The sequence below is a fragment of the Schistocerca nitens genome, chromosome 4 (genome assembly GCF_023898315.1).
Source record: "Schistocerca nitens isolate TAMUIC-IGC-003100 chromosome 4, iqSchNite1.1, whole genome shotgun sequence".
NCBI lineage: Eukaryota > Metazoa > Arthropoda > Insecta > Orthoptera > Acrididae > Schistocerca > Schistocerca nitens.
The window spans coordinates 931,742,611-931,770,565 of NC_064617.1; the positions used below are offsets into that span (position 1 = coordinate 931,742,611).

At 44.0% G+C, this 27,955-nt stretch overlaps 1 protein-coding gene across 1 annotated transcript in view; it reads right to left on the reverse strand.

The window, feature by feature from the left end:
• Positions 1-3,434: 3,434 nt before the first annotated feature.
• The window catches only part of LOC126252675 (frizzled-5-like), a 183,798-nt gene continuing 159,277 nt past the window's right edge, over positions 3,435-27,955 (reverse strand). The window contains exons 8-10 of the mRNA XM_049953578.1: positions 22,426-22,730; positions 9,853-10,096; positions 3,435-4,031 (exon numbers count right to left, since the gene is read on the reverse strand). Of these exons, the coding sequence (XP_049809535.1) occupies positions 3,435-4,031; positions 9,853-10,096; positions 22,426-22,730 (1,146 nt within the window). The remainder of the gene's footprint in view (positions 4,032-9,852; positions 10,097-22,425; positions 22,731-27,955) is intronic.

The window sequence follows — 27,955 nt, forward strand, 5'->3', positions numbered from 1 at the left end:
ATTTTATCGAAACTCATTCAGTAAAAAAAAAAAAAAAATCATAAAGTCTTATGAGAAATGACAGCTTCACGCAGTCATCCTGTAATTACTAACTGAAGAAAGACCAAAGTTATTTTAGTGCTGAAACGTCGGACTGCAGCCGACAGAATTAAAGAAAACCGTGCCGCGTCGGAACGTGCCATAACCAAATTTCCAAAATTAGTTTGACGCTGAGTGTGGGAGAAATAGCAAAAGATTAAGGAGTCTTTATAAACTTAACGTATGTCGTATACAGGTACAATAAAAATATGTATATAACATCTCCTTTATATCTTATGTACATATTAAGTATGAGTATAAAAATGCAACGTTGCAATACAGTTCTAATACACTGAGTCTACGAATATAAAACTGCTATTCATTAAATAGTATCTGCTAATTTTCTCACAAAAGCACAAACATTCACGTCACGATTATTTACACACAAGTATAGATATGATGAGTAGCACTTAAAAAGGTAAAAGTGTATCTCTGTGCTCAGAGTTTGATTCACCAGTAGCACAATATAAAAATATTTCCTATCTTGATGCTACAAGTTTTTAACATTAAACGCTTTGGCTATAAACAGTACACATTAGGAAATGGATATAAATATGTCTCATTCAAATAGGTTTCAACTCTCAGATGACTTTACGTAAAAGTCCCTGAGATCGAAGTGCACACCCACGAAAGTAGTTCGGGCAGTGATGTTCTGTCTGTGGGCCAACGCATTCCCCAGTTCAGCAGACTGTACATCACATCATAAACGGCGAAAACCATTAGAACGGTCTGCTTGCCCGATACACAACAGACTTGATGTGAAAATGGAGCTGTCTTCGAGAAGAAAAATTGGTCGGTGAAATTTTCTGAACAGCACTGTACAGCCACCCAAGAGAGGGGTAGCTGCAGTAACGTCAATTGTCACTGCTAACCTTGAAAGAAATTTCTTTGTATGCGAAGTCGCTGCTCCGTTCTGTGCGTTTTGTGATAAAACGAACTTTTCTGACAAAAAGCGGCCATTATGCAACATTCTGCTACTGTAGTGTGCGTCACACCCGGAGGCGGCGCAGTTTTGAACCGTTCTGTACGTCCACCTTTACTAACCACCGGCAGCTAATCACATTTAGTCTTCTTCCGGACCCATTTCTGTAAGCAACGCTGGACGGCGATAACAGCTCTTCTCCAGACTTCAGGTTTATTGTCGTCCACAGCAAGCTGTAGTCATGCTTGGCAACGTGGTGGCTGTCTGAGCATTCTCTGCCACCACAAACAAACACACCTCACCCCTCCATGCTTCCCCATCGCTTTATGGGGAGGCATCTTCCGACGGGACACGTACAGCGTCTGGTAGATTCCAGAAATTTCTTTCCATTTTCACGGTGGCGGAAGAGCTGGTTTGCTGGAGTAATCATATTGTATCATCTGAGCAGTGTAGGACGCCTGTAAGTACCTCTGAAGTACTCAGAATCGAAGCAAATCCAAACAAAAAGAAAAAAAAAATATGTAGCTGGAGTAGATAGTGGTGAGGCAGTTGCGTTAACACGAAAAAGATACGTGCAGAAGAGGGCGATACAAGTAAGAAGGCGCGTGCATTTAAGGAATAATGGGCTCCAAATAAATGGCCATAATTTCTCCGTGACGAAGAGGCTGAAAAGGAACCAATTAAGAAAGAAGTCCAAAAGCAGAGAGAAATGTAGCGTCTGCCTGACAGAGTAATTGTGAGAAGCAGTCAAGGAGGGTCTCCGAAAATGTGGATGTAGATGATTGATGACATGTGGTGGTTTGTAAGAATCCTGTGAAGTGCTTACAATACATTAACGTGACAAGCTCTTGATTGCTTTTAAAAATGTATGAGGTCCTTGAAGGAAAGGGCAGTTAATGCAGAATATGGAGAGACGGAAGAGTTACTTTAAGTCTGAGAAAGTTCTTTCGTGTGTATCTTACACGTACGCATGACAAAAGATTTGTACTGTGTGCCGTATGCTGATAACTACCCCAGTCTGTCCCACAGACAAAGATGGGCGACTTCAGTAACAGATGAGAGATACTGGAGACGGAAAGAAATCCCGAAACTCGGCGTTTTGCCTGAAAGCGTGAAGAGAATTAGTAAACGTTGGCTACGGTCCTGCATCTCGCCCTACCGTTATAGTCCTATCCTCGTTCTGGAAAGAAGTTTTGATGTGTCTCTTGCCAAAGTTTATGGCGTGTGGAATCTGCCAGATAACCAGTGATCAGTGCTTACTGGCAGTCCACAAGCATACACGTTGAAACCACTTGAAAATATCCATCGTAACATTAATTAGATTATTTTGATAGATAAAGCATCGGAGATGAGTACACTGAAGAAAGACCCAGATGCGACTGCTGGTAATCCGTAAATCTATGATATATCACATTCTGGAGAATAAGGTCGTCGAGAATTTAAACTTCAAGTAACAAATAAAGAATTGTCGACTAATAAATATCAGCGATACTAGGTCGCAGATGTTCAAGTCTCAAGAGTGTGAGTTCAGAGACTGCAGGTCCGACTAAATCCTGTTGGCAAAGAATTATATAGAGACATTGTTAGATCCCACACAGATCAGTTCAGACTAATGAACTGTTCTTTCATGTGTAAGATATGCCAGAGTATTGAAGGGATTAGCCACGAGGATACACTGTTGGAGCTACTACATCCTGGCAACAGTACAAGAATAGAGGAGTCATTCGCTTAGGTGTCAGTGACGGTACAAAGACAGGATCGGATTCACAGAAGCCATCGCACCAACCCGTAAATCGTAAGTATACGATTTAAGCAACTGCTACTGCTACGTGCGTTCAGTGCAGCGTTCCCGAACAGCTAACATCTGGATCTCAGACAGGGCGCTACAAAGATCTTTGACCGAGCACCACGAAAGTGGTCTCGTTGAACAGTCAGCAGCAGAATGGATGAGGAGTAGCCTAAGCTCTCGACATCCAGTGGAGAAGAGAATACTCGAGGAAGGCAGACTGTCGTACAGATATGTCGATGTACGGCGACATACTTTATCGAGATCTGTAGTGGAGGCGTCCTTACACTCTAAGCCGTCCCAGTCCAGTAGATACAAACACACACGCGAAGGGAGGTGCCAGTCTTTGAGAAACGGACGACTGTCGGTCGTTCGGCCAAGGAGGCGGACGCTGGAGACGTGCCTCCAGTAGTTATCCCAAGCAGCGAAGAGGTATCGGACAGATCGCCAAAATGGAATCTGTGTGGTTTGGGAGGTTGCACCATTGTTCTCTTCGCGACGTGAGCGTACTGGATCACTCGTAGCATTCGACCGTGCAGAGTGGACAGCCTAGAGCGGGCCGTAGTTGCTGAGCCCCTCGTCGGGGGTGGCGTGCGAGTGGGCGGTGGTGGCCGGCGCGGCGGCGGGCGCGGGCGGCGGCAGCGGCCGTCATACGTGCGAGGCGGGGGCGGGCGGGGGCCCCGCCTTGAGCACGTGGTGGTGCTGCGGGGGCCCGCCGCCCGCGCCGCCGCCCACGGCCACGTGCGGCGCCGCCAGAAGCGTCGAGCCGGGCGCGGGCGTGCCGGCACCGGCGGCGGCGGGGGCGGCGGCGTGCGGGGGCGGCGCGCCGGGCAGCTTGCGCGCCGGGGGCGGCGCGGGCAGCGGCGGCGCGCCGCACAGGCGCCGCCACAGGCGCCGCCACGAGTCGAGCGTCTTGCCCGACCAGATCCAGACGCCCGACGTGATGCCGACGGCGAGCGCCATGAAGTACTTGAGCATGAGCACCGAGTAGAGCGGGCGCGGCGACCGCGGCGCGCACGGGCACGCGAGCGGCCGCGTCCACGCCGCGTGCCAGCTGCTCTCGTACAGGTAGCAGCCGATCACGATCGTCGCCGGCACCGTGTACAGCACGCTGAAGATGCCGATGCGGATCATCAGCTTCTCCAGCTTGTCCGCCTTGCTGCGGCCGCCGCACGCTTGCTGCTTAATCACGTTGCGGATGCGGAACAGCGACACGAAGCCGCCCATCAGGAACGAGGTACCCACCTGCGGACAGAGGCCGTCAATGCGCATCCATTTCCCTTTAAAGGAGAGAGAGCCGGAGACCTCTAAACAAAAATCGACAACCACTGGGAGAGGAGGTTAGGGGATGGGTTGGTTCAAATGGCTCTGAGCACTATGGGACTTAACTTCTGAGGTCATCAGTCCCCTAGAACTCAGAACTACTTAAACCTAATTAACCTCAGGAGATCACACACATCCATGCCCCAAGCAGGATTCGAATCAGCGACCGTAGCGGTCAAGCGGTTTCAGACTGAAGCGCCTAGAACCGCTCTGCCACCCCGGCCGCCTAGGGGATGGAAGGAAAAGGACGGGGAGAGGCGGTGGGAGGGGGGAGCCCAGACACCATGTACCCTTTAGCACATTATTTTTGTTTACGTTAATGCTACTTACGAGGAGAAACCGGCAAGTTTCATATCCCGAATTCCCAGAAACTTCGCCTGGAAAAGGAGTCAAAATAAGCTAACAAATGTCTCGTCTCGTCTGTAGATGCTCGACCGTTTCAGAAAAAAATGACAGTGAAAGCTTCGAAGTATTATCCAGGTACTTTATCTGCCCTCTACCGAGCGGTGTTCTCCGACGACATGGTGGCTCAGTGGTGCGTTTTGCGATTTCTTAATTTTGCCCCTCGTGCCCGAAACTTGACTCTTATATTTCTTTTATTTTCATTGTATTCAAATATCGACCAGTGTCCGTAGAAGATTATTATACGAATGTTTCTTATCAAATTAGGGGACAAGGTTGTTATATTAACTGCAAAATTACAACTTGATTTCAAAATAAGTGTCACACCGTCATTATATGATATAAATGTGCATGTGGGCGTTGAGGGGTTACACATTGTGATACTCCATTCTCATATCAATTCTTATATTTCATTCATACGTTTATTCTTAAGGAAGATTTGGTGCACTCCCTTGGATGATAGCCGGCCGGAGTGGCCGAGCGGTTCTAGACGCTACGGACATGGATGTGTGTGATGTCCTTAGGTTACTTAGGTTTAAGTAGTTCTAAGTTCTAGTGGACTGATGACCTCAGATGTTAAGTCCCATAGTGGTCAGAGCTATTTGAACAATTTTTGAACCTTGGATGATATCGATCGTAGAAGCATTCGAAATACAGATATTCCGAGCACCAAGAACATGGTGCTAAGACAGTTCTGCCATAGTGACATTTCTTCGCATGAATCTCACTCGGGGAAAGAAACGTCGTTAACATTCGTGGAGGTTTCGCTCGTTGGCAATAATTTCGCGCAAACCATGCATAGCTGATCACTTTTCTAAAAGCTATCGCTTGCAGTTGATCATGAATCGAAATACACTACAGAAACTTCACCGAAAACAGTTCCAAATAATCTTCTCATTCATTTTTTTAAATGGTTCAAATGGCTCTGAGCACTATGCGACTTAACTTCTGAGGTCATCAGTCGCCAAGAACTTAGAACTAATTAAACCTAACTAACCTAAGGACATCACACACATCCGTGCCCGAGGCAGGATTCGAACCTGCGACCGTAGCGGTCGCTCGGCTCCAGACAGTAGCGCCTAGAACCGCACGGCCACTCCGGCCGGCTCACTTTTTTATATTCATTAACCTGACATAGAATTAATAGACGAATAAGGACAATATTATATCAATATACGTTGGAAAACATTCGTATGGTGATCTTCTGCAGATGAAAACAAAAATAAAAGTAATAATAAGGTTTGGAACACGTGACAAAATTAAACAAAGTAACGACGCTAACCGTTGAGCGATCATTTCATCCGAGGATTTGACACGGTAAAAGACACACAAAGTGCCCGGAAAATACGCCGAAACCTTTGAGAGTAGTTTCTTCAGAAATGGTCGAGTATCTACGGATAAGCCGAGACACATGTTCGCCTATTTTGATCCCTCTTCCACTGAGCGAAGTTTCTGGGAAATCGGGTTACGACTCTTGTCCAGTTCTCCTCGTTAATGTTTATGGCTATCGGTGATAGGTATGCGATAGCAGGTTCAGTAATATGTACCTGGAGGAACATTCCAACCTATACGAGACACCATTTAATTAGTCGGTGTGTTTCACTTATTATTCTTTCTGAAAATTAGTATGGCATGATAACATCTTGTCAAAGTTATATAAATTCTGCTCAAGTTATTTACATGTACAAAGTAGTTATAATTAGGCTTTAAATTTTCGTTACATTACATACACAATTAAACACACGTATCACAAAATTGAGGCACGAATGTTGTTCGGTGGCACTATGCTGAAAGTTAAGCCTAGAATGGTAATTTGGAAATAAGATAGATAATTACACAGTTCTTCACATATCTCAGCTATTTCTGTTCGCAGTTTTACATTATAAAACGACACTTAAGTGAACTGCAGTTAATTAACCCACGAACACCAATACCTTAGATCCACTTTCATTTTAAAATAACGAGAAGTATTTGCATACACTAGGTATCTGAACAGTTTCCAGTTTAACTATTCTATTGTCTGAAGAGGATTCTAGCACTTATCCTATATTTTATCGTGTTTACTTTCAATGGAGAATCTTAATTTATTACTCTGGCTCCTCATTAACTTATATGTGAAACTAATGTTATAATATGTATGGAGTATGGATGTAATAGGTGGGAAAGACGGATCTGAAGGTAAAGAGGGTTAGAGTTAAGCAATAGTGAAGTCGGCTCCAGCCTTCTTTTGTGGAGGAAAGAGTGGGGCGGGTTACAGCTGATAGGCTGGATGATTTGACAGTCTACAAGGGTTATCGGTGAGGCGCTGTGCTACCAGGGTTATAAGGTGGAGTCGGCCAGATGTTCCCTCAATGGCGTGACACATAACAGCCGAATGCCTAAATCCACTAATATTATCTACGTCACCATTTGCTAAAGATGTACAACATTACCAACTAGTATCAAAACGGAAAACGTTTGTCACTCTCTCTTAAAGACATACCTTGTCGATTTAGATAGATTCTTTTCTCCTTGTGACGTAGCTCAACATAGGGGCATTTGGCTGTCATATCCATCATCATCATTTCCTTGTGCCTTTGTCCCACTTAAATGCTGGGTCGGCCTTGTTACTACTGATTTGGCGTTGTTAGTGCCCCTTACCCCCCCCCCCCCCCCTTCCTGCCCCCTTGTCACGGCACTGCCACCTTAGTCCGTGCTGCACAGGCAGCTGACGAAGTCATCCGACACAATTACAGCATTTCCGCTGCTGTCTCGATATGGTGGGCTTCTAGAACGGAGGCGGATCAGCCGTGGAAGGCAGCAGGCTACGATCTTTGTTGCGTTCAGAATGTCTTGCGAGATGTTCAGTACTGATCTACGGCAAATTTCCACTTTTTCCAGTATCACCTCATTTGTGACAAGCCGGTCTTCGAGCAACGATGCCTCCACTTCTGTTCTTCACAGAGACAGAGGGTCTGCCACTTCACTCTTCGTCATTCAGACTTTTTGGACGCCACTGCATTCGTCTGTGACATCTAACCACTGTCATATAACAGTACATTGTTCAGTACATTTTCACCACTCAGGATGGATTGTTGCAGATCTGTTTCTCTTCAAATGGAGAAAGCGAATTATTACGCGATATTCAGTTATATAAATGGGCTGTGCCATTCTGTTTTGGCTCTCTAGTGGGATGCTACGTTACTGTGATTTGGGGATTTCAACGTGGATTGCCCCTGCAGACATCTAGTTACGAGGGGTATACAATAAGTAATGCAATAATTTTTTTCTGAAAGGAGGTTAGTTTTATTCAGGATTCCAATATACCATATTATTCGCCATTCTTTTGGCTAGAAAACACTATTTTTCAAATAATCTCCGTTGAGTGCGGCAGCCTTACGATGTGTACCCGCCTGGTACCAGACTATTGGTATACGTCGCAGCCAACGTCTTGCTGCATCAAAAATCTCCCTATCATCCACGTACTGCTTCCTGCAAAATGGGGCAAACAGATGGAAGATTCGAAATCCGGGCCGTAGAGTGGATAAGGAAGAACAGTCCAATGAACTTTGTGAGCTCCTCTCGGGTGCGCAGAAGAGTGTGAGGCCTCGTGTTGTGACGAAGAAGGAGAAGTTTGTTTGCATGCGTTGATCACCTCGAATGAGAGTGTACGCAAGTATCAAGACTGCAGGAGCTGCAGCTGTGTACGGCCGGCGGGCACGCGAGAGACAGCACAGTCCTGTGCAACCTTGTTGCGATGACGACGTACGCCTCACCCAATGACTCACTGTGCTTTTGTTCATTGCCAGATTTCCGCAGACAGTCTGCAGGCGCCTAGGGATGTCTCCGATGGTCCGTTTTTCTTTCAAAAGAAAACATGACAGCTCTTTCCTTGGAACATACGAGGCGTGTGTTTTTTAAGTAAGTACCGTTTTGAAATTAAAAAAAAGACGTGCTAAGACATCTCAATAATTTTATTTTTACATGAAAGCCTGTACCTTAATCTACGCACTGACGCCATTACAGTCTGATTCCTCCTTGTTTATGTTGTGTACTGGGTGTTTAAGATGCCTCCGATAATCGTGAGTCCCGCCGACTGTGAAATATGGGCTGTTATAAGATTTCTTAGTGCTAAAGGCCTAAAAGCGATCGATATTCATCGTGAGATCTGTCCAGGTTACGGAGAAAACACGGAGTGCCGTTAATGAAAGTTTGGTGCAAGATGTGGACAAAAAGGTGAGAGAAAACAGATGCTTTACGATTTCCTCCCTATGGGATGACTTTCCTAATGTTTCTCGTAGTATTTTGTATGGCATTGTGACCGAGCACTTGAATTACCGAAAATTGTGCGCACGTTCGGTACCGAAAATGTTGACGGATGTGCACAAAACCAAACGTTTAGACAGTGCATTGACTTTCCTTGAGCGGTACCACAACGACGGTGATGATTTCTTAAGCCAAATTGTTAGGGACGATGAAACATGGGTGACCTACGTCATACCACAATCGAAGCAACAGTCCATGGAAGTTGAGAAGGGCATCGTTTTGCTGCACGACAATGCCCGTCCGCATGTGGCCAATCAGACCGAAGATCTCATCACATCTTTTCGATGGGAAACGCTAGACCATCCTTCGTACAGAGCCGATCTTGCGCCCAGTGACTACTATCTGTTCCTGCACTTGAAGAAACAACACATGGGCGGTCAGCGTCTTCAAGACGATGACAAAGTCAAAACAGTGGTGATGGAGTGGTTAACAAGTCAGGCGGGAGACTTCTACGAGGAGGGTATTCAAAAACTGGTACAACGTTATCACAAGTGCCTGAATATTGACGGAAATTGGGTAGAAAAGTAGATTAAGGTACACGCTTTCATGTAAAAATAAAATTATTGAGATATCTTAGCACGTATTTTTTTAATTTCAAAACGGTACTTACTTAAAAAACACGCCTCGTAATTCCGTTACAGACACCATTTTGAAGACTAAATGTAGCACCGCCGCATGTCGGAACTTCGTGAAACTATGGGGGCTGAAACGGGAATATTCCACGGTGTCCCACAGCAAATTCCGTATTTCTTCAACCGAAATTGGACAAAAAAATGTCAAAATGTCGCCAACCCCCCCCCCCCCCTCCCCGGAACGGAATTAGTGTACCCAAGCTGTCTGCATCTAGTGTGATCCATGGAAAAGTGCGAACGTGTTCAGATGTCTCCGAGGCGGACGTAGGAACCAGCCCGGTATTCACCTAGCGGGAGTACTTATTGAACGCCCCCCGTATAAACAAACAACAATTAATTGCGTGACATTTTTTCTTTGTGACAGTTGAAATTTAAGTTCGGTGCTGGAAGAGTGTAGTACGTACCAGCAGGTAGAGCACGAGCGGGCCGAGCACGAAGAGGCGCAGGTGCGCGGGGTTCTGGTTGCCGACGGAGCAGACGCCGGCCACGGGGTCGCCGTCGACGGCGGCCAGCAGCAGCGCTGCCACGCACTTGAGCGTCGGCACCAGCCACGCCGCCAGGTGGAAGTAGTGCGCGTAGCCCGCGATCGCCTCGTTCCCCCACTTCAGGCCCGCCGCCAGGAACCACGTCAGCGACAGCACCACCCACCTGCGCACGCCCACCAAACTCGTTTCCTTCTCACTTCCTCCAGCTGCTGAAAATCCAATCACTTATCCTCTGCGAGTCTGCACAAGCTGCCTGGTGACAGAAATTCTACAGGCAGTGACGTCAAGGAGGGCTCCCGAGTGCTACTGTATGCAGTAGCTGGAGGGACTGGATGGGCACCCAACACAGCTACTTGTCTGTCGATCGAGATAACTGTCATAGGGACCTGACAATACTTACGAGTCCACTGTACGTACGAACAAATTAATCCTCACTCAAGATAATGCTTTTGACACGAATCAAATCCTGCCAATCAGAAGTAAGGACATACTAGAGGAAAAATTAGAATGCTTGGGGAAGGTCGCACTCTTTTTGTGATCCACTTCGCTGCTAGGCTTGACGGACAAGAACAGTTTGAGGGCGACGCTCAATAAGATCGCCGTGTCTATCCACGACGACACCTATCCACACCACGACTATCCCTATCCTTTTACCGTTACTCACATTCCTTATCTCCCATTCCAACACTCTCCCTTCCAACGTGGGCTTTAACCCTTTAATTGGGAATTCGAGTATCAGGAGTTTATTTCGTGGGCAGACCTCATTAAGTCCTATCCCGTCTTCACCCGCTGAGACAGGGAAGAGATGACCGACGAAGCGATCAAGAGTTTTTGGGAGAAAAATAACTGACAATAGTCCTTATATTAATGGTCAGATGCGGTTCAATAGCTGCCACATGTTTTGAAAACTTGTGAACCAGAGTTATTCCATAGGGAGTTAAAAGCCTTCTTAGTAAATAAATGTTTATATTCAGTCCGTGAATTCTAATCTACTTGCCCTCTGTTGTAACATATAATTAGAATAAAGATGAATGTATTAACCGCCATTGTATATAAGTGTTATCTATATTAATCTACTCAACCAATGTATGACTTTTGCAAAAGTCATCAGCTTGATGGTCTACACGCAGAAAATGTAAATAAATAAATAAACATGCCACCATAGCATCCCTGATGTTAATTTAATCAAGCCGCAAAAGAAGAAGAAGACGAAGCAGAAGAAGGTTGTAGGGGGAGGGGGGGGGGGGGAGTGCAGGGGATAGGTGCTAAATCACCCGGCCAAAGCCCTACATCGAATCATCACTAAAGCCAACTTAACTGGACCTAGATTTCTTTATGTTTTTCAGTTCACCGTCAAGCCGATCCACTACGAGAGATGCACATCATCATCATCATCATCATCATCATCATCATCATCTCGTCAGGAACAGCGAGGTCAGCACTCTGGTACTGAAATTGCACTCATCTCGGACCAATGAAATGTCCTTCAGTTAAGTGTCAAGCGTCAAGCGAGGCGCGCTCACTGCAATGATTATTGTCAGAGTTGCAGCAGACCCGACAAAGGCAAGGTCGTGTACATCCCAGCCCCCACCACACGCAAATCATGCACTGAGAGGTGCTCATCGGTAGCGCAATGTCGGTGCTGTGTCTAGTAATGAAATACACTGCAACACTCCTATGAGTGTCTATGTGCAACGCTCCCTTTGTCTCAAAGTAATAACTAACCCCCAAGAAGGGATACTGAGATATTTACTACTTCAGTTATCTTTGTTTTTAGGAATGTAAATAGGAAGTGAATAAGAGTATGGAAAAACTGAAAAAGAGGAGAGTCGAAGCGTTTTACATGTTATGCTATGGAAGTGAGCTGAAAATCAAGAGCACTGACAAGATAAGAAACGAAGAGACTCGACACGGAATCGTCGACGAAAGAAGTATGTGGAAGTACTAAGTGTAATAGGGACAAGATGAGAAGGCATGTGTTGAGACATCAGCGAACAGCTTTCCTGGTACTAGACGGAGCCATAGAGAGGGTAAACATTGCAGAGAAGGGCAGAGATTAGTATATACTAAAGTACTTTGTGATGCGTATGGAAACGCCTGCAGAAAGTTCAGAAAATTTGCAGACCAAGATTTTTTTTTGCCCAATGGTTAGTGAACAATCGACGTCAAAGTTTTGATTAATAGGAACGACTTGTGACCAGACCGGGCAACTGCACGCCGATGCCAGGGGCTTCGCTCTCTGTGTGGACAACATGTGACGGACACGCACGGCCCAAGGAAAAGTGTGCCACATTCTCTCGACGACACTCAACGACCAGTCCTGCCTCAAAAAACCAGAGGAAGTGACTTGTTTCTGAAATTACAACGCTGTTTCGCAAGGCTAAAGACTAACTATTTGTGCGTGTTGGGACTAACGTGCTTTGTATAGGCAAAACATCTCCTTTATGATGTGGCCATTTTGTATATGAGTTAGTTTTATACTCTTTCGATTGGTTGTTCGTCATCTAAAAAAAAAGTGCCGATAGCTCGGCAAATATCAGTTAGCGTGAGAAAATTGTTCGTAATTTTCCAGTTCCTTTCAGCATTATCTACACGTTGTTTGAGTTCTCATATACATCGTAAAGTCATCCAGCATAGTACACATAACCGAGGATTGAGTGTAAGTGATAGTCTGAGCTTGAGATGAAGACAATGGCGCCGTAGAGCTTGGATCAAAAAAAGTCATAAGATCAAAAATAATTAAAATGTACTGAAAGAGGGAATTTATCATTGTACTACAGACGTAGCAAGGTTGACTACCGTTATTAAGACTTTTATACATACAAAGCGCAGAACTGATACAGGTTCGCTGAGAAAGGTTTCCTTCTCTATGCATAATTTGTTTGACGCGCCGATCTTCGCTAAAAACATATGAAGTTCGGCTAAGATGTTCTAGACTTTTGGAAAACTTTTGATTAAGTATCATATCCATATATTGTAAAGAGAACACGTCTTCGTGTGATAAGTAACCATGTTTGTGACTGGACTAAAAATTCCTTGACAAGCAGGACACAACACGTTATCCTGGGTACAGAGTTATCTATGGGCGCAGGAATGTAATGGACAACTGCTGTCCAACTTAACGACTTAGCGGATAACATTAGCTGCAATATCAGGGTTACATGCGACGAAATTTATTCGGAAAAATCGATCTGGAGCTCAAAAAGTATCAGTATAGTGCAAGACTGCGAACTTGCTCTGAACAAAAAGAAATGTAAAGTTTCGCACTAACACAAAAGTATGCTACCCCTTCACTACAGGATTATTGAACCACGGTTAGAGTGAGTTATGTTGTACATATATTTGGGAGTAACATTGTACCCCATCAGTCCAAAATGTTTGGATTAACAAAAAAAAAAGTTAAGATGGTAGTTTTAATGTGTCAGGTGTCCTACAGAGTTTCCCCCACGTGAGTGCAATGCACAAACTGTTCATAAGACCAGTGGATCTGTCCAAAACGTCCTTCAATGGGAAGTTGTTCAACTGACGCATCACACTGGCTTGTCTGTCGGTAACGTCGTCAAAGTGTTACCCTTCATGTGAACGGCTACATTTGATCGCTTTGTGGCAGGTTCGTATTGGTAATACGAAGTCTCACTGCCCGTAATAATTTTTTTACAGAAAAAAATTGTGTTTTTCACCTGTATCAAGTCACCACAGGCGTCCAAGCGTCGTTTTTGTTCGGGAGTCAAGGTGTGCGGGAAAAACTTTGCACACACTGTTCCCTTTTTCAAAACAATCTTGAGAATTTCTTCAACACTTGATTTAGACATGTTGCTCCATTGCGACTTGTGAAAGAACAACGTTGACACATTACGGTCGCACTGTCAGCTCACAACTGACTGCTCGAATGCACATAGGTTGTTTACAGTCGTTAATTCAAGCTGTTACTGAAGTCATTGCGCTGACCTCGCTTATAAGCCAGGAATGAAATCAATCTTGGATTTTTTTTTATACGGACGGTGTATCGAGGTATGTAGTGAATTACCACACAAACTTGGTACATTGGTAGGCTGCCGAGATACTGCAGTTTGTCTACAAAGTAACTGTGTAGGAAAAACTCGTACAGCTGATACTTGAATGCTGCCGAAGCGTGTGGGACTCATATCAGGTCCGAATAACAGGGGACATCGAGCAGACACACAGAACGGCAGTGCGAATGGTTACAAGCTGATTTGACAAGCGGTAGAGTGTAACAGAAACATTGGAAAATCTTAGCTCGCTGTCATTCGAAGAAAGGGCCGAACATCTTGTGAGAATCGTCTTTCAAGACACAAAGTACAAACATTCCTGAAGAGCCTATGTACGTACCTTAAAGAGTTACGAAAACGACAGCTCATCCGAGACGTACAGGCACTCATTCCTCCTGCGCTCCCTACCTAAATGGCTCCAGTAGGGCAGTTTAACATGTGGTGCAATAAAAACTACTCTCTATCTCACACGTCACGGTATTTGCTAAGCATAGACGTATATGTAAGAGATCGACATGAAAGAAGAAGATGAGATGCTTGAGGTCACTCATATTGGTTTCTTCCTTGCCTAAACGACGTAAGGGAAACATTCATAATTCTACATTAAATTTATTTAGAAATATTCACGCAAATATCATTCTTTTTCTGTCTCACGTGACAGACGAAATGTAAAGGCACTGTAACTGCAATACGCAGTTAGCTGTCCATCTACAACTGTATATGTATTGCGCAAGCCACTTTGCGATGTGTGGCGAATTGTATGCCGCTGTCACTATCATTATTCTCCTTTCTACTCCATTCGCAGAAGACGCGTGGGAAGAACGACTGCTGGAAAACTTCCGGAAGGTCTCTGATTTTTCTTCGTGAATATATTTTGAGTTTAGTAAGTTTTCACCAATAGCGTAACTGAACAGCAATTGATTTCTTCGTCTATTTGCGTGCAATGCGTAACATTTATTTACGTTCAGAGTTAACAGTCAGTCCCTGCACCAATCTGCGATCCTCCCCAGGTCTTCTTGCATTTCCTAGTTAATTAGCACTGAAGTTAGCCAATCTGGCCGCTGCGCTCTCGGATTCCAGCGACCCACCAGAGACTGTGTCGCCAAATGTGTTCTTCGTTTGGTTTCCTAAAATACAAAAAGAGAACGATATCAAAATTAGACTTGGGACGGTAGTAAGCATCGAACCCGAGCCAAAGGGTGAGCAGTCTCGTGCGCTGTCACCAACGCTATGAGAAGAACTGCCACTAATTGTACCGGGCGAGCCGCTTGAATTTGCGGGCGCAACCGCCTGATTAGCTAACTTCACTGCGTATGGAATTTTTTTCTTAACAATTTTTTCTCAGAACAACCTTTCTTTCAACAGTATGAGGCTGTAGCTCTGCGTTGGGATACTCCACAAATTACATTTAAATTTGTCGGTTTAATCCTGTTAAGAATAAGGTACTGGGTCCTGTCTCTTAGAAAATCCTGAATCCAAACACTAATCTGTCCCAATACAAGCTCGTTTCTAATGCCTTCCTGGCGTCTAGGAATACGGCACCAACCTGAGAGCTTATGTTGACGATTTTCTAGATTTCATGGACGAACAGAAGGAGCTTAAGATCTCCTTTCGCCGGCCTGGCAAAGAGTCGGTTGGCTCTCAGTCAGTGGTGTTGACTGACGGTTGACAAGCCATTTGGCTTCCTTGTCACTACAGTACTTTACGTTACAGAACTAATAGTCTGGTTCGGGTCGACTACTTTTGAGGTCGCTTGCTGTTGTGGGTCAACTTTGTTTGAGGGACAGCCACGTTGTTGAACAGTCTTTAGTGCGTATGAGATGTCTGGTAAATCAATACAGGTTATAACCAGTGCTTAAGTCCGTGTGAGGTTAATTGACTTTGTCTACCAGCATCGCTCCGCGCGCTAGTTTTAGTTACGCGTTCACGCGTAATGGCACAGGCCCGAAAAGGTTGCGAATTCACAACAAAAATGGCTCTGAGCACTATGGGACTTAACATCTGTGGTCATCAGTCCCCTAGAACTTAGAACTACTTAAACCTAACTAACCTAAGGACATCACACACGTCCATGCCCGAGGCAGGATTCGAACCTGCGACCACAGCGGTCGCGCGGTCCCAGACTGAAGCGCCTAGAACCGCTCGGCCACATTGGCCGGCGAATTCACAACAGCTTGGAAGGTTGTTACTGCATCATTTATAGTTTCGTCTAGTGCTATCTTAAATTGTTCGATATTAAATGCTCCTGGAGTATTTTTTGTACTGATGATTCTGGATTACATTACCGAAAAGGTTGTCTTGGTTTTGCATTATCACTACGATGTTGTTTAACTGTGTCGATTGTCTTTAAGGCTCAATATTCTTTTAACCATTTAAATTACATATTGTGAGCTTATTTATAAGAAACATTTAATTCTGGTTCAGGCTTTACTTAAACGTGCCATTCACAGTCTCTTTAATGAATCGCCACTCGTCTGCAGAGTTGTTGTTGTTGTGGTCTTCAGTCCTGAGACTGGTTTGATGCAGCTCTCCATGCTACTCTATCCTGTGCATGCTGCTTCATCTCCCAGTACCTACTGCAGCCTACATCCTTCTGAATCTGCTTAGTGTATTCATCTCTTGGTCTCCCTCTAGGATTTTTACCATCCACACTGCCTTCCAATACTAAATTGGTGATCCCTCGATGTCTCAGAACGTGTCCTACCAACCGATCCCTTCTTCTAGTCAAGTTGTGCCACAAGCTCCTCTTCTCCCCAATTCTATTCAATACCTCCTCATTAGTTACGTGATCTACCCACCTTATCTTCAACATTCTTCTGTAGCACCACATTTCGAAAGCTTCTATTCTCTTCTTGTCTGAACTACTTATCGTCCACGTTTCACTTCCATACATGGCTACACTCCATACACATACTTTCAGAAACCTCTTCCTGAAATTTAAATCTATACTCGATGTTAACAAATTTTTCTTCTTCAGAAACGCTTTCCTTGCCATTGCCAGTCTACATTTTATATCCTCTCTACTTCGACCATCATCAGTTACTTTGCTCCCCAAATAGCAAAACTGCTTTACTACTTTAAGTGTCTCATTTACTAATCTAATTCCCTCAGCATCACCCGACTTAATTCGACTACATTCCATTACCCTCATTTTGCTTTTGTTGATGTTCATCTTATATCCTCCTTTCAAGACACTGTCCATTCCGTTCAACTGCTCTTCCAAGTCCCTTGCTGTCTCTGACAGGATTACAATGTCATCGGCGAACCTCAAAGTTTTTATTTCTTCTCCCTGGATTTTAATACCTACTCCGAACTTTTCTTTTGTTTCCTTTACTGCTTGCTCAATATACAGATTGAATAACATCTGGGATAGGCTACAACCCTGTCTCACTCCCTTTCAAACCACTGCTTCCCTTTCATATCCCTCGACTCTTATAACTGCCATCTGCTTTCTGTACAAATTGTAATAGCCTTTCGCTCCCTGTATTTTACCCCTGCCACCCTGCAGAGTAGGCATTTAAAATTATAAATAATAGTAAAAGCTCTGTGCACGCTAATTAGATTTTAAGAACTGAACGAGTTAATTAAAGTGCAGCTACTCAGAGGTCCACTGTGGACTCTAATTACCTTATGGCATCGAAAATTGGTAAACATTGTAAAGCGGTAAAGCGGAACCGACTTACGCTGAAGACTATTTGTTCCAATTTGGGCCACCACGTGCAAATCTGGTGCGTTAAATTCAAGAAAGACGTATACAAATATTTCCATGTGTAATGGATTAGGAGAGAGAAGTAGGCAGAAAACGTGAAACAAGTCAGAAAGACACAATGTTGATTATATTATTAACCAGCGCTTACACTATTTGTTCAGTATGAGCACCAGAGTTGCTACATCCGTAAAACGACGTGGTCAACAGTTGCTCGCAGAAGTTCAGGTGGTACCTAACAACGTTTGCCTGTATATCACCATTCACATCAGGCAGAGACCGAATGTGTCCCTGATAAACGCCGAAAAGTCACGCAGACAGAGTTCAGGTGGTGCCGCAAGTCATGCATCTGTGGAGATAACACGTTCCTGGAAGGTTGCATTAAGCAGATCTTTTACTGGCCGAGCGACATGAGGTATTGACCCATCTTGCACGAAGGCAGTGGTTTCCACAAACTGGCGTTGTTCCAGAGCAGGAACGACATGTTATCCAAGCACGTCTCGAAAACGAACAGGCGTCAGGGTACACGTGGCTGGTCGGCTGGATGTATTCTCTTCAAAGAAGTACAGATCGAGAATAGAGGTGCTTGTGAATGCACACCACGCAGCCACACAGCAAGTGCAAAGGCTGTTCGTGCCCGACACGTGGTTTAACAGTACCGCGAGGTCGGTAGTTCTGTTTATGCGCTGCACCCTGTAGTGTAAAATATTCTTCGTTACTCCACACACTATTGCCTGGCCACGTGTCATCAATTTCGATTCGTGCCAGAATCCGAAGAGCGAATTCAAAACTCTGCAGTGAATCATGTGGTTTCAGTTGCTGCACCGCCCGGATCCTGTACTGGTACCAGTGGTAAATAGACCGCAAAACTTTGTGGTGTTGAGCATCGGACGGACAATTCTCGTCACAGTGCATGAGCACTAGCAGTGCCGGGGGCACGTGCTGCGTGGTCAGTTACTGCAACAGCAACCTCGTCAATAACTTCCACCGGGACAGGACCCTTTTCTTTTCCAGGTACCACACCAAGTTCGCCAATGTTTTCGAATTTCATTATTATTTTGTTCAAACAATTTAACAACATCTAGCCACCCGTCAGACCTTTCAGTCGCCGATATTTTCTCAACGCACCTTAATCGCTGCCGTTCACTTAAAACAGTTTCACTAACAGCTCACGGTATCTCTTCTCGTTAGCCATACTATTCACTCACGTTACGGCTCGTCGCGTAACAGCGTGGATGACATAACACCATACAGTGTGCAGCGACAGATTTGCACCTGGTGGCCAAAATTGGAACTAATTTTTTTCCAACGTGAACCGACTCCATATTAGCGCATGAGAATATCTACCAAGTTTAACTGCCGTACGATAAATACAGCGCACACTGGACCTCCGTGGGCAGCTGACCTTTGATTGTAGCCACCCGGTACGTACGGTGCGCTGCTAGACTCTGATATGAGACTTGTGGATGCCCTGCTTCACTACGATAGTGTGATCTTTCAACTAGTTAACTACTTTTGCACTGTGAAAATATACTTCCACAATCGTGGAGACAGCCGTATAACTCAGTGGGACGCTATAAGCGGAAAGCTAACACAAATATTGCGAGTAATCTGCTGCCTTCATGAAACTCTTCACTCGTGCAATACGTACGATATTTCGATATGCAGCCCTATTCTTTGTATTGCGCTGAATTTGTGGAAGTTTGCTGTGTGCCATTATTTCCCACGTATAGTCGAGTCATATAACGTTACTATCGTTTTGGCCGTTACAAATTTCTTTTTTTAACATCATTGAAGTATCAGAGCTTACCTTCGAGACTAGTCCATAATATCAAAAAGCAAAGGAAACTTAGAAATGTATTATATTGATGTAGGTTAATAACAATGATGGCACTTCCTGTAGTGAGACGATAAATAAGCAGCGAGTATATAAGAATTACTCATAAAGAGTTTTATAAAGGACTTGTGTTATTTACGAAGAATTTTATTTATTTTACGAAGTAAACTGGAAAGAATGAAGCAAAAACATGAGATTCACCGAAACGAATAACTGGAATTATGGTACTCAGAGTGTGTTATACAACAGTTTTTCTATAGCAATGAGTGTTGAACTGGTTTGAACAATTACGAAACATTTTGGGAAATACATGTTTTTGAGAAGTCTTCTGTTTTCTGCAGTGAGACGTGTACACGAACATAGAAAACACTTCTACATCGTCCCCCTCTATGGCCGTGGCGCAGCAACAGTGATATACAGAGGGGTCCAAAAAAATGTATCCACTGTTTAAAAGTCCATAACTTACAAACTAGTTGACGGAGTTGTCTCATGTTTGGTGAAAGTGTAGCTTAAAGTCCAACTTAAAGATATCACTGCAGGTGTTCGAAATGGTCACCATTAACATCCACACACAAATGATGCCGCCGAACTGTAGCACGAACTACTAACTGTAACGTGTTCAGTTGGATATTTGCACATGAATCTACGATGGATTCTCGAAGTTCATCGTATGTGCGTGGCTTTTGTCGATAAACGACGTCCTTTAGTGTTGCCCACAGGTATAAGTCCAGAGGAGTTAGGTCTGGCGAACGTGGTGGATACTCATCGAACGTAAACCTTGTGGCAGCCATGTGTACTCGAGTAACTACGTGCAACTAAGAACAAAACACTATCTGGCGACTGTCATCTGACAAAACAAAACAACGCAATACAACGCTCGTGTGGCGATTGCCGGAATTACAAACTATTACACTACCAAAGATGAGACAACTCCGTCAATTAGTTTGCCAGTTATGGACTTTTAAACAGTGGATACATTTTGTGGGCCCCTTGTAGGGAAGCAGCCTACTCACGCCGTAATGAAGTCTCATCAGTCTTTCCATTGTGTACCAGCCTAGTCCGCTGTAACTAGCTCTGACGTCATAAACGTTGCACAATACTGTAAAAATCAAGTAAATAACCTGAAACGTTTCTAGCATGTCAGGAGTGATACTAAATCAATATGTGTTGAATGTCAGTTCAATAACTTTAACCATTTTCGAAATTTGGACGTTTTTCTGTAAAAATCATTGGCGCAACAGAAAAGAGCTAGAGACTTAAAAATTTATATTTAGATTCCTTTTTCATAATAATTTAATAGAAACAGTACTTTGGATCTCACAAATTAAGATTTTAGTTGAAATTCATGATTTTCTGGTTTTTATCTTAAAAATTAAGGAAGCAAGATAGATTAAGTAGGCTAATAAATAAGGCTAAGATGTTTATATTTAAGTAGAATGGAGATCAGCTATAACCATAAAGATGTGAGAAGTTTCATTTGAATAACTATAAAACTATAGCGATAGCGTATCTCCAAAGGGCAAGTTCAGAGCTCGTCTACTGCGTGCAGTGTAATTAAATTAATTCTCTCGCCCAAAATATTTAACTTAGCCACGTCAAACTTTTATTATGATTACTTACCTGTGTGCTGAATGCACATTTAAATTGAGAGCTTCATCGCCCATCAGCAAAAGAAGCTATGATTTATTCAATAACTTAAAGTGGTGCATTACTAGCCCAGCGGCTAGTCGGGAGAACCGATTTGATCAGGCGTTCCCTTAGTCGTCCGCACCGCGGCTTTATATGTAAGAACACTGCGCGAGAAAAAAGAAAAAGGCCCCAGTTCTCTCCAGACGCTGATTAGCGCACCACCTATGCCGGGAGTCGCGTCGCGTCGCGTCGCGTCGCGTCGCGTCGCGTCGCGTCGCGTCGCGTCGCGTCGGTATCATTGCTACAAACAGCCTCGGATGCCGTATTAAGTTACTCGGGATACGCGTAACCATGAAATCATTTTCGAGAGAAGTGTTAATTCTGGGATAACTTTAATATCTATCTTCAGTTTGCGTATGTCGTATTTTCACGTGCCGTCGCGGGACAGACATTCTACCATTATTTAGCGTGGCGTTTGATGAACATTATCATCAAATTATGGCGAGCATTCACTTAAACATTTAATTTGGACAGTTAGTGTAGCATCAGCGCATTAGACTCTGAACTGCTCTGTTCGTCAGATTGTGTGGATTCTTTTTTTTTTTCCATCTGTGACTTTCAGAATATAGCGAACGTTTTTTCACGATCGTTTTTGATTATGAATCCCAGACGATCTCCTAATTCCTCAGAGCTATAAGCTAACATTTTAAACAACATTAATTCCACCAGCCGCCCCACATATGGTTAATCGGCAGGGAAATGCATCTTTTCTACATTCTACATATAACAACAATAATTTGCACCCGCCGCCCCACATATGGTGCATCGGCCGGGAAATGTTTCTACATTCTACAAAATTTTAAATAACAAATATTCCACCCGCCGCCCCACAAATGGTGCATCGGCCGGGAAAAACATTCTACATTTTAAAGAACTACAAAAATTTCCACCCGCCCCCCCACACCCTCTATATTGTCAATAGGAAAAACAATCTAGGTTGCAAAGACAGCATAAGCTTTATTGACGCGTTTCGCCTTTGAGCTTTGAGGCATCTGCAGAATTCGTACGGGAGCGGCAGGTAAGACAGTTATAAGTAGTCGAAATTTTGGGGCCCACCTTTACCGGAGGTATAAAGCTATGCTTAGATGGGGCCACACAAATGACTAATGCGTTACCCGGAGTTACTGTACGAATTCTGAAGATGCCCCAAAACAGTGAAATGCGTCAATAAAGCTTACGCTGTTTTTGCAACCTAGCTTGTTTTTTGTTAGTAAAAATTGGCAAAGTAATGTGAAACGGGCCGTACTGACCAGATGGAGGAGGCCATGCCGAAGAAGTAGATGAGCAGGAAGACGAGCGCGCAGAGGCCGGGCGGCGACGCCTGTCCGTGGCGCAGCAGCGGGCCGTCGCACGCCGCCGCCTCCGGCCCCAGCAGCGCGCGCGCCAGGTAGCCGGCGCTCACCACGCAGTAGCAGCCCGACAGGAAGACGATCGGCCGCTCTGGGTAGCGGAAGCGCTCCGGCTCGATCAGGAACGTCGTCAGCGTCATCAGCGTCGACACGAAGCACAGCCCCGACCACAGGCTGATCCACACCGCCGCGAACTCCTTCTCCTCCTGCGCCACACCACACGGCGTGTTACTAGACTAGGGGAAAAATGTTGAGTGGGGTCGGGGATATGCTCGCACACACAGGGGGTCAGGATCCCACGCACAGCAATACCGGCTACTGATTTTACCACATCTTAGGAAATACGATTGCAACAAAACGTACATTATTGGCCATTAAAATTACTACATCACGAAGATGACGTGCTACAGACGCGAAATTTAACCGACAGGAAGAAGATGCTGTCATATGCAAATGATTAGCTTTTCAGAGCATTCACACAAGGTTGGCGCCAGTGGCGACACCTACAACGTGCTCACAAGAGGAAAGTTTCCAACCGATTTCTCATTCACAAACAGCAGTTGACCGGCGTTGCCTGGTGAAACGTTGTTGTGATGCCTCGTGTAAGGATGAGAAATGCGTACCATCACGTTTCCGACTTTGATAAAGGTCGGATTGTAGCCTATCGCGATTGCGGTTTATCGTATCGCGACATTGCTGCTCGCGTTTGTCGAGATCCAATGACTGTTAGCAGAATATGGAATCGGTGGAGGGTAATATGGAACGCCGTGCTGGATCCCAACGGCCTCGTTTCACTAGCAGTCGAGATTACAGGCATCTTATCCGTATGGCTGTAACGGATCGTGCAGCCACGTGTCGATCCCAGAGTCAACAGATGGGGACGTTCGCAAGACGACAACCATCTGCACAAACAGTTCGACGACGTTTGCAGAAGCACGGACTATCAGCTCGGACACCGTGGCTGCGGTTACCCTTGACGCTGCATCACAGACAGGAGCGCCTGCGATGGTGTACTCAACGACGAACCTGGATGCACGAATGCCAAACGTCGTTTTTTCGGATGAATCCAGATTCTGTTTACAGCATCATGATGGTCGCATCCGTGTTTGGCGACATCACCGTGAACGCACATTGGAAGCGTGTATTCGTCATCGCCATATTGGCGTATCACCCAGCGTGATGGTATGCGATGACATTGGTTAGACGTCTCGGTCACCTCTTGTTCGCATTGGCGGCACGTTGAACAGTGGACGTTACATTTCAGACGTGTTACGACCCGCGCCTCTACCCTTCATTCTATCCCTGCGAAACCCTACATTTCAGCAGGATAATGCACGACCGCATGTTGCAGGTCCTGTACGGGCCTTTGTGGATACAGAAAATGTTCGACTGCTGCCCTGGCCAGCACATTCTCCAGATCTCTCACCAATTGGTGGCCGAGCAACTGGCTCGTCACAATACGCCAGTCACTACTCTTGATGAACTGTGGTATCGTGTTGAAACTGCACGGGCAGCTGTACCTGTACACGCCATCCAAGCTCTGTTTGACTTAATGCCCAGGCGTATCAAGGCTGTTATTACGACCAGAGGTGGTTATTCTGCGTACTGATTTCTCAGGATCTATGCACCGAAATTGCGTGAAAATGTAATTACATGTCACTTCTAGTATAATTTATTTGTCCAATGAATACCCGTTTATCATATGCATTTGTTCTTCGTGTAGCAATTTTAATGGCCAGTAGTGTATTTAATAGACGAAATCAATCTAAATAAAACTAACAAACATTTTTACCTTAATGCAAAATTACACTTCACAAGTGGGCAAAAAATCTGCATAAATATTCAGGCGTATCTCGATAATCGAATAAAACTATTTTATTCCAGAGATATTTCCAAGTCTCAAGGTCGAGTTACGGGGAATACCAGTGGGCTGAGTCGCGAATGGGAATTTGGGTGGATGAGGGAGGCGTGCTAGGGTAGTCCGTGCAAAGTCACTGTGCCAGGGTGGCGTAGTGGTTAGCACAGCTGCCTAGTCAGCACGAGTCCCAGGTTCGAATCCTGGCCTCGGTACAAATGTTCATTCGTCACTTCAGTATATATATATATATCTTATCAAGATACGATATATATATATATATATATATATATATATATATATATATATATATATATATATATATATATATATATATATATATATATATATATATATATATCGTATCTTGATAAGATTACGAAATGGTGCAAAAATAGACAACTTGCCTTAAATCTTCATCTATGTACAATTGTGCCTTTCACAAAGCAAGAACTCATAGTATCCTATGATTACAATACCGAGGAGTTACAATTCGAATCTCTCAACTCACACTTCTTTTTTTAAAAAAAATCTTCTGGGACTTAACTGATAAGTTCATCAGTCCCTAAGCTCACACACGACTTAACCTAAATTATCCTAAGGACAAAAACACACATACACACACACACACACCCATGCCCGAGGGTGGACTGGAACCTCCGCCGGGATCAGCCGCACAGTCCATGACTGCAGCGCCACAGAGACCGCTCGGCTAATCCCGCGCGGCAACTCACACTTTCGTCTAACAGTTTATGGCGACATAATACGGAATGATTATATAGGTCACCTACTTTAGTGTAGATAATTTACGGTAAAATACTAGAGAAGCAAGTCAGTCTATAAAAGAGATGTCTAACTAGAATATTGAAGAACTAATTGAGACACATGCCAAACAGGACTAGCAGGCGATATTGGAATGAGGACAGCACGAATGGTTTCAGGTTTGTTTGGGAGAGTGTCATGGTTCTAATGGCTCTGAGCACTATGCGACTTAACTTCTGAGGTCATCAGTCGCCTAAAACTTAGAACTAATTAAACCTAACTAACCTAAGGACATCACACACATCCATGCCCGAGGCAGGATTCGAACCTGCGACCGTAACGGTCGCTCGGTTCCAGACTGTAGTGCCTAGAACCGCTCGGCCACTACGGCCGGCAGAGTGTCATGGATAAGCTTAAAAAACAAAAGGGGTTGAAGATAAACGCAAACGATCGCAAGAAAGCGTACTTCGAATACACTGCAACCAACTATGTACCGCTTCAGCGGGATCGCGAGGCAAAGTTACACTAATTACTCTTCCATGGACAGAATTATGAAGTGATGGAGTCGAAAAAATCCTATATTTGTGTTACTTAAAAGGTCATAATATACGTATACAGGGTGTATCATAATTAATGGTGTAAACGCATACAGCTGATAGTACACGACACTAGAAGCAAAAAAATCTGAATATACACAGGGTCGAAAATGCATACCCTAAGAGCTGCGAGCAATTTATCACCTTCGATACTGTGAAGCAAATCTCTTCTACTGAAAGCTCTTTCCTTTCCATATTTTGGGAAATGGTAATGTGGACCAAAACAAGGAAAAAATGTCCAGTAAACATGTGCTCTAAAATGCATACCTTAAGAGCTATGACCACATGCTCATCTTCGCTACTTGGAAACACAACTCTTCTAATGAACAATTGCTCATAACTTTTAAGGTATGCATTTTAGAGCAAATGTTTACTGGACTTTTTTGTTTTGATCCATACTACAAGTTCCCAAAATGTGGAAAGCAAAGAGCTTGCAGTAGAAGAGATTTGCTTCACAGTATCGAAGCTGAAAAATTGCTCGCAGCTCTTAAGGCATGCATTTTCGACCTTATGTTTGAATCCTGGTTCGGCACAAATTTTGAACTTTCCCTATTGATGTAAAAAAAATGCCCACTAGCAGCTACATGTCGTAATTCCTTCATTTCTTGAGTTACATATATACTTTTCTGATACATAAAATATTTAAGAACTTAAAACTTCTGACGCTCATCAATTTTATTCTTTACTAAAGCCCCTTTTCATCTCGATCCACAAATAAACGTTACACTTCTGGCAGATAACTGATAATCTGCAGTTTGGCATCTTGCATCTACATCTCTTCTCAGATACAATTGGCCAATGTTCAACATCGTCCTGACGAACAGCCTTTGTGGGAAATGACTTTGAAGCATGCCCTATTTTCTTCTTGTCATTCAGAATCTACACTTTAAGGAGGTCTGCCCCTCTTCCTCCCACTTACATCCTTTTTTATTTTGCACAGGGCATCAGCTGGTTCAGCTCTGAACTGACGACTGAAGCCGCGTAAGAAACGAGCGACACTTAGTGGCTCGCCATCACAATTTTTTATCTTAAATATCTTTGCGACTAATGCCTTTTTGGCATATTTATTATTTTAAAAGCATAAGTACTGCCGGTCTTTCACGATGATTCTATACTTATACTCTGTATCATATGTTTTTACTCATAATGCTGTGACCAATATGTAGACCATTCTTTGATTTAAATTCTGAGGAAGACATTCCTTGCACTGTTGAAACCCGGTTAATTCACAACAAATAGTGGCCGAGGGCTGTTTTCTTTCAATTGTAACTTTTCACGGTCTCTGAACATGCAGCCATGTACAAAATTTTGAAATTTCAGCTAGTAATAGCGAATACTCTGTTTAAGAGTCACAAGAGGAGGACGTATACTTGGAAAATGCAGGAAGATACGGGAAGATTTCAGTTATATGTAACATTATTATCGGGCAAGATTACGAAATCAGATATTCGATTGTAAGGCACACCCAACGGCAGTAAATGAAGCAGGCAAAAAGGAATACAAACGTCTCAAAAATGAGACCGTCAGGAAGTGCAAAATTGCTAAGCAGGGATGGCTAGAGGACAAATGTAAGGATGTAGAGGCTTGTCTCACTAGGGGTAAGATAGATACTGTCTACAGGAAAATTAAAGAGACCTTTGGAAAAAAGAAAACCACTTGCTTGAATATCAAGAGCTCAGATGGAAATCCTGTTCTAAGCAAAGAAGGGAAAGCAGAAAGGTGGAAGAAGTATATAGAGGGTCTATTCAAGGGAGATGTTCTTGAGGAAATATTATAGAAATGAAAGGGAACGTAGATGAAGATGAGATAGGAGATATGATACTGCGTGAAGAGTTTGACAGAGCACTGAAAGACCTAAGTCGAAACAAGGCCCCGGGAGTAGACAACGTTCCATTAGAACTACTGACAGCCTTAGGAGAGCCAGGCCTAACAAAACTCTACCATCTGGTGAGCAAAATGTATGAGACAGGCGAAATACCATCAGACTTCAAGAAGAATATAATACTTCCAATCGCAAAGAAAGCAGATATTGACAGATGTGAAAATTACCGAACTATCAGTTTAATAAGCCACAGCTGCAAAATACTAAATGGCTCTGAGCACTATGCGACTTAACTTCTAAGGTCATCAGTCCCCGAGAACTTAGAACTACTTAAACCTAACTAACCTAAGGACATCATACACATCCACGCCCGAGGCATGATTCGAACCTGCGACC